The 8,256-nt window shown below is 39.2% G+C and overlaps 1 protein-coding gene across 1 annotated transcript; it reads right to left on the bottom strand.

Annotated features, from left to right (window-relative positions):
• Nucleotides 1–5,844: 5,844 nt before the first annotated feature.
• LOC148119368 (large ribosomal subunit protein uL1) lies at nt 5,845–6,557 on the bottom strand. The gene has a single exon (XM_087897613.1). The coding sequence runs from the start codon at nt 6,521–6,523 to the stop codon at nt 5,870–5,872; it is 654 nt and encodes a 217-aa protein (XP_087753739.1). The 5' UTR covers nt 6,524–6,557; the 3' UTR covers nt 5,845–5,869.
• Nucleotides 6,558–8,256: the final 1,699 nt, after the last annotated feature.

Below are 8,256 nucleotides of genomic sequence, written 5' to 3'. Positions count from 1 at the left end.
CTGTAATGCTCCCTACCATGATGGTAAGAGACTTACTCTCTGTAACTGTAAGCCAGCCCCCAGTAAAATCTCTTTCATAAGTTGTCTTAATAATGGTGTCTATAGAAAATCAACTAAGACGCTATTTGATCATTTTATGTCAAGTTTGAATGTCTGTTTATTGTAGCAGTCAAGGGCCTGGGAAAGAAAGCTGCACACATGTTAAAATGGATATGGCACTTGGAACCTAAAGAACTGAGTTCAGGTGCAGGCTGTCAAAGCAATCTGATCTCGAAAACCATTGAACTTCTCATTCACAAACTAAGATAATCATAGTGCTTCATCTGTATGAAATTAGGCATTCAATGCAAAATCACTTCAGAAACTTAATTCATGAGGCTGGTTGTCTGCACATAACACAAATCCTTTTGCTTAGTTTCTTTTGTATTTCATTTCTAACTGTATAATAATGAATAAAGTCTCCTTGCTATAGCCAGATTATTGTTAATTGAATTTGATACATGATACATTTTTAGCAGGTAAAGAAGTGGCTGGCAGGGAAAAAAAATTAATGATATGACTCAAATGTAAATTCTTGAGAATATATCAGAAAAAAATTTTAAATCATCAGAAATCGAAGTATTTCCTTCATTGTCCTAAATCTTTCTCAAAAACACTTATCTCATGCTCAGCTCACGTTCATCAGAATTCTTTTGAACAGGCTGTCTGTTTAAAGGCAAGATTGCATCTGAGTGGAATAGCAATCCCATAATCAAACTTAAAGGGCTAAAGTAGTCCCTCAATCTCTTTCTCTTCTTATTAGTTCACTTACTTCAAAGGCTTTAATTCACCATAATCTACCTGTGTTAGGGTCTACTGCAACATTGTCACAGGTCTAGTCTCTCTCTCTCTCTCTCTTTCTCTCTCTCTCTCCCTCCCCCCTCTCTCTTTCAAAATAATTATTATCCTCTTTTTATATAAAATGATTCTACATTTATTGATATATTGAGAAAGAGGATCTGCACGTGGCACAGTATGTGGAGATCAGAGGATAAGCTGCAGGTTCTCTCCTTCTGCAATGTTGGCTTCAAAGATCAAACTCAGCTCATCAGGCTTGGCAGCAAGCATAATTATCCACTGAGCCACTTCGTTGGCTCCACCATCCTCTTTTTCCTAAATTCGGCTTTTCCCTCTTTCTTAGGCTTTCAGCAACACAAATAAATGAAGGCCCAAAATAACAACACATAACATATAGTAACAGGATATTACTATGGAACCAAAGCAGGATAAAGTAGGTGAATGTGGTCTTCCATGGTGACATGGAATGCAGGCCAGGTCACTAGCCTTATTAATTTGCTGTGCACAGGATTCCCCAATGTCACAAATTTGCAGATGGCCAGAATGATGTTTGCAATGGTTTTTTGTTTGTTTGTTTGTTTGTTTCTTCTCAGAATCTTAGCATGCTGGAATGAGTGAGACTATGACATCATAGCTGGGGATGAGAAGTCACTGGGTCATTCTTGAATAAGCCCATGTTTAAATGTTTGACATCCAAAGGGACCAAAAATTTCTGCAGTTTTCAAAAGAATCTATAAGGATGGGATCCTAAGTGTTATTGGGGGTGGTACAGGAACCAGCAAGCAGATTTGCTAAAGCTGAAAGACAAATATCAAAGTAGAAAGAAAGTTTCAGGACTATTTTATATGTCTTTTAAGTTAACACACTATTGTAATTGTGTTAAAGAAAAGAATCCTTCTTGGAACTCTCTGTGACTTGAGAGAAAAGCCTACCTTATCAATTTCCTGCCTTCCTCCCTCATTTACTTGGCTCCCCCTCAACTCTAAAGACGCAACAGGGGAAGAAATAGCGGCGAATTAGCAAGGAATCCAGGTGGTGTATTTTTCACCTGTCTCTCTCAGTAGAGAGATGAAAAGGCTATGGCAGAAAAGATTTTATTGATAGCTCATAACTGAAATGTTTGAAAATCCAGGAATTAATTACCATTGCTATTTCTCTGACTTTGAGTCTGTCCCCTTTACCAGAGCCTCAAAGCTCATGATCAACACCTTAATTATTCTCAACAGCAAATAACCATGTACTTGAATTTTACTGTGATCCCATATCCCCAGAGTTTGGATTGGAATTTCAGAAGAGACAGTCTTTACATGCAAGAGCTACGTGCTCTGCCTCTTTGATTCTCACAGTGTAATAACTAGGCCATTGCTATTCCCTCTATAAATGTTTACCAAATGCTTCCCAGGCTGTGTGAAGTAGCAAGAACTCAAACATGTAACTGTTATTAGCAGTGAGATCAGTGGCTGGTGGAGATGATAATATGTGATGGGAAGTTCACTGGAAAATGACCCTTCGTCGTAGAAATAGTCCAGCAAAGCAAGGCGAGTTCCCAGTCTTCTACGGAAATGAGTATGAAATTAACTTACACACTAATTGCTGCAGTTGATAAGGACCTTTCAAGGCTAATCACTTACCCTAGCCAGTGGTTCCAAATTTCATATGCATAATGGAGATCTTTGAGAAACACTGATGTCTGGGTGCCATTGAAACCAAATGAAGGAGAATTTTTAAAGTTGGATCTTGGACATAGCTACTTTTAAAAGTGTACCTGTACTGAATCAATGACTTGGTGAACAAAGATGCTTGCTACAAATCCTGACAACCTAAATTTGATCCCCAGAACTCGCATGGTATAAAGTAACAGATTCCTGGATGATGTCTTTGAATCTCATCTTATCATGTGAACACATACAGATACAGACACACACACACACACACAGAGAGAGAGAGAGAGAGAGAGAGAGAGAGAGAGAGATAAAAGTGCTTTAAAACTGTCTTACTTTCCACCAAACTTTATAGCTAAAGGTCCATTGAAGATTATAATGTTTAGTGTCAGATCCTGCCCGATTTGTTGGCATGTTCCTGAAAGGGGGAGTGAGGACTGAGGAGAGAAATAGAAGAGGAACAGAAAATAGAGTTGGGAAGGCTTCCAGTGAGCATTGTAACAGCCTCAAGTTTATTATTCATAGTCCTTACATACCTCAATCAAAAGGGAAGGACAAAAGAGTTCCCTCCCAATAATGCAAGGAAACACCAAGCATAAGTACCTCCTTACATCTCAGAACACCTAGTAACCATACCCTAAGTTAAACATGTTATTGTCTGGTCTTTGACTAGAAAGGCATCCAGTAGCCACACCTTTGATAAAACATCCTGTTATTTGTCCTTGCAGAGAAAGAATAGGTTTGAACTCTCTGACCTTTAATCAAGATGGAACAGATTCAAAACTGGCAGTTTAGCCAGTGTTGAGAATCAGTACTGTAGACAGCAAGGAGGAGATAATAAGAATCACTATATTAATAACAATTGCTTTGGGAAAACCAAGAAGAAATTGCTAACTACATCAGTTAAAAACATATTAAATTGATCATAGTACTAAATTATAACCGAGAATCATAGACATATATAAATATGTAATAAGAGACAGATATTGGGGTGTGTGTGTGTGTGTGTGTGTGTGTGTGTGTGTGTGTGTGTGTGTGGTGTGCACAAGAGCTTTGTTTCCCTAGACTCTTCAGAGAAAGATTATACCACTGGAGATCCCAAATGTCTGGGGAAGTCATACCAAACACTGGATACATTCATCAAAGCATTGCACTTGATTCCAGTACTCAGATATAAACATTTATACACCAGATTTTATCAGTAGGCAATTGTGAAACCAAATGATGGTGTTTCTGTAGAGTTGCACATGTAAAAGGGAAATACAAGTTAAAATATGAGACTTCATTCTTGGTGTTGAAAGTGGGAGAAAAGATCTCCCATTTTGCTCTGACTTAGAGTATTATCCTGAGGAAACAGCTGAAGAATATCACTTCACATTTTTGAAACTGGTAACTTCTGAAGACTGGCCAGGTCCCTAATTTCTTTCATGTCTAAGAAAAATCTCTCCAGGGTCTGGAATGCAAGTCTTTGAAATGAACAGTACTCTCATCTACCACAAAGGTCAGTTTGAGCTATGAGTCTTATTGAGAGACCCTGCCTCATTGAATAAAAATAGAAGGAAGTGCTATAAATATTTTCAAGAATCCTTTAAAAACACTTGCTTCCAGAAAGAAATAAAAATCATATTCATTTTTGCAGTGTAGAAACGCAATACTTCTCGTGGCACTGACAGTCAAATTACAAAGTAAATTAGAATTATATATAGAATAAGAAGTTTGGTTTCCAACATCATAAGGAATAGTTAGTGCCCACTTATGCTCAGCGCTCTCTGAGCCATGATGTTCAGCAATGATACTGAAAAGTGAGTTTCCTCTGGATGCATCTTTCTGCTTCCCTCAGTGAAAGGTTAAATGTGTAAACTTTCATCTCTAACAAATTCCATATTCATCAGTTGGTGCTGTGCAAAGTGTCACTTAACAGATGAAAAGTTCTCCAAAGCATGAATAATAAAATTCCAGAGACAAATATTGGGGTTCAAGCTGAAAGATCAGAGAAGCAAAGCAGCCAAGTCACTAGAGAGCTCTTACCTCTATGAAGTCTTCAGATTGAAAAGAGAGCAAGTTCCTATCCCATCCTGTTTTACATTTCTCTCTAGTGCTGAGATTAAGGGCATGCACCACTAATTCCCTGCCTCTATGGCTAACTAATGCGGCTGTTGGGATTAAAAGTGTGTGCCACCACTGCCTATCCTGTATGGCTGACTAGTGTGGCTAGTATTGCACTCTGATTTTCAGTCAAAACAAATAAAATATCACTATATTTCCCCTTTTGTCTACAATAAAAAGGCTATAATTAATATAAGAAACACTATATAAAATAAGCTCAATAACTATCTACAATATATACAGGCACTGAGTACATCCACAATGTCTAGTCTGCTGTGGGACAATGGTCTGTACTCTGTCAACTGTATTTTAATAAAACACCGATTGGCCAGTAGAAAGGCAGTAAGTATAGGTGAGACGAGAACAGAAGAATTCTGGAAAGAGAAAAGATGCAGTCTGCAGTCATCACTCAGACACAGAGGAAGCAAGATGTGACTGCCTCACTAAAAAACATATCAAGCCATGTGGCTAACATAGACAAGAATAATGGGCTAAGTTAAGATGCAAGAAAAAATTAATCAAAAAGAAGCCTGAGCTACTAGGTCAATCAGTTTATAATTAATGTAGACCTCTGTGTGTTTCATTGGTACTGAATTGTAATGTGAGGGCCTGCTTGTTGAGGTTTCTGTCCTGCCCAGTTCCCACAGTCATTAGGTCACAAAAAAATCACACAGAGGTCTCCATAAGTTATAAACTGATTGGCCCATTAGCTCAGGCTTTGTATTAGCTCTAATAACTTATATTAGCACATTATTCTTATCTATGTTAGCCACGTAGCTCAGTACCTTTTTTGGCAGGGCAGGTCACATCTTGCTTCTGAGGTGTCTGGACAGGATTGCAGAGGAAGCTTCCTTCTTCCCAGAATACTCCTGTTCTCATTGTCCCGCCTCTACTTTCTGTCTGGTTGCCCTATCTATACTTCCTGCCTGGCTACTGGCCAATCAGCGTTTCTCTAAAACATAATTGACAGAATACAGAATTGTCCCCCACCACTGAATGGCTGAGGGATCAGGCAAAACAGAAATCTCAGTCAACACTAATCCGTTTGCATTTGACAAATTCAGAGGAAATATTCCATTTTCTATCCTATCTTGGTGAGTCCAAAGTCTTGTACCTAATTTCTATCAAAACTTGCATTAGCATCCAAAACTACCTTTTGATATCCTTTACACTTAAACACTTTACACTTATTTAGTAAATTTCTTTTCTGAGTCTTTTTTTTTTTTTTTTTTTTTTAGGGTAGCACGAAGGTTTATTGGGGCATCCTAGTACAGACGCTGGGGCTTGCCCATGGTGCTCTTGATGTACAAAGCCCGGACATTTTGCCAGTTCTTCTTGAGCAAGGACACCAAGAAATTGACAGCCAAGTGGATGTTGTAGACCAGCTCGTCGTCAGTCATCTTCACATGGCCGACAGCAACGGCCAGACACAGCACCTTCTTCATCTGGAACTTGATGGTGGACTTCACCTCGTCCACTTTGGCCACCATGTTTTCATTGTGTGTCAGCAGGGAAGGGAACTTGCCAGCCTTGTTCAGGCCTGGGCCCAGGATACGTGGGATCTGCTTGATCAGAGACTCAGAGGCCAGAAAGGCGTCATACTTCTTGGCCAGCTTTTTGACCAACTTCTTGTTTTTATTAAGCTTCTTCAGCGCCTCTATGTCCATGTGGGGGATATCCACGGCCTTGGCTTCATCGCAGTGCTGCTGGTCCCCCAGGACGCACACCGAGAACTTGGGGCGAGGGGTGGACTTAAGCCTGACGGTGCCCGAGAAACGCTTGTCCTTCTGGGGGTCGTAGTTCTTCAGACTGATCTGCAGCTCCACCGTTTCGAGAAACTTGCGGCGCTTGCGCTGGTTCCCGTGCAGGACCTCCCGCACCGCCTCGTACAGGGTGTCGCGAGAGACTTTGCTGCTCATTGCTGCAGAGGTTTCGGGAACCGGAAGGAAGAGACCTTTTCTGAGTCTTGCAAACAAGGAAAACTATAACAATCTAGTCTTAGAACTACCTCAGAGACCTGAGAAGGAAGTAGTATTACCTGAGTAAACAGAAAGTGCAAGAAAGTGACTTCCAAAAATGTGAGAAATGACAGAAACAATTGGCTGCCTGAACAATCTCCCAAAGTTCCTCTACAACATTAGGGCATTCTAAAAGCCTAGAATATTTGACAGACTTTTCTATGAAACAGGATTTTTGATGAACTGTTCTGCCTTGTCTTGACAAGGTTTGACAATCACTCTGTTCTGTGTCCTGCTTGTCCAATTAGGACAGCATACTGTCAGCAGTCAAGGCAAAGGCAATTTCTTGCCCAGTGGCTTACATTTGCCCCATGGTAAGTAAACTGTATGTGGAGTTTCTTCAGTGACCATTATCTTCGCTGAAGTAGATTGGTGCTGCCAGGAACAGACATGTTTTATTGTCATAAAAAGGAACCCACAATATCAAAACATCTTTTTTATTTTTTTTTATTGAGCTATTTATTTTTGTCCACTCCCCACTCTTTCTACTCTCTCCCATGGTCCCCATGATCTCAATTTACTCAGGAGATCTTGTCTTTTTCTACTTTCCAGGTACATTAAATCCATGTATGTCTCTCTTAGGATTCTCTTTGTTGTCTAGGTTCTCTAGGATTGTGAAATGTAGGCTTGTTGTTCTTTGCTATACAGCTAAAAGTCACTTATAAGTGAGTACATATGATATTTGTCTTTTGGGTCTGGGACACCTCACTCAATATGAAGTTTTCTAGATCTATCCATTTGCCTGCAAATTTCAAGATGTCATTTTTTTTCTGCTGTGTGGTACTCCATTGTGTAAATGTAAGACATTTTCCTAATCCATTCTTCAGTCGAGGAGCATTTAGGTTGTTTCCAGGTTCTGGCTATAACAAACAATGCTGCTATGAACAGAATAGAGTACATGTCTTTGTGGTGTGATTGAGCATTCTATGGATATATATACCCAAAAGTGGTATTGCTGGGTCTTGAGGAAGGTTGTTTCGTAATTTTCTGAGAAATTGCCATACTGATATCCAAAGGGGCTGTACCAGTTTGCACTCGCACCAGCAATAGAGGAGTGTTTCTTTCACCCCACATGCTCTCCAGCATAAGTTGTCATCAGTGTTTTTGATCTTGGACATTCTTACAGGTATAAGATGGAATTTCAGAGTTGTTCTGATTTGCATTTCTCTGCTAGCTAAGGATGTTGAGCATTTTCCTAAGTGTCTTTCAGTCATTGTAGTTTCATCTTTTGAGAGTTCTCTGTTTAGGTCTGTACTCCATTTTTTTATTGGATTATACAAAATTGAACACATTAATCTGATATATTTCATTTCTTTGAGGACTCTTTGGTTTATTTTCTGCAGGTAATGGTGTCTGTTTTTATAAAGAACAAGTAGGACATTTCCTTATAATTTCCATGGCTTGTTGCCATGTAATGGAAAAGTCTTTTTTAAAAAACCTTTTTATTTACATGATTTTTTACATGAAATTCTGAGGCCTTCTACACATTTACAATCAATAACTGATCAATTTCTGAATTACCTTATGCTAGAAGACATGGCAGACCTGTGTGGGATCGGATGTGTGTTATATATATATGGGATGATTCCTATTCTTGATTATATCTTGTGACTGATTAAATAATGAAGTCAATT

Source organism: Myodes glareolus, chromosome 17 (assembly GCF_982192425.1).
Source record: "Myodes glareolus chromosome 17, mMyoGla1.1, whole genome shotgun sequence".
NCBI lineage: Eukaryota > Metazoa > Chordata > Mammalia > Rodentia > Cricetidae > Myodes > Myodes glareolus.
This window is presented reverse-complemented; position numbering and strand designations above follow the sequence as displayed.

Bases quoted from the DNA above. Each gene is read 5' to 3' on its own strand.
- LOC148119368 (XM_087897613.1), bottom strand. From the start codon at position 6,523: ATGAGCAGCAAAGTCTCTCGCGACACCCTGTACGAGGCGGTGCGGGAG.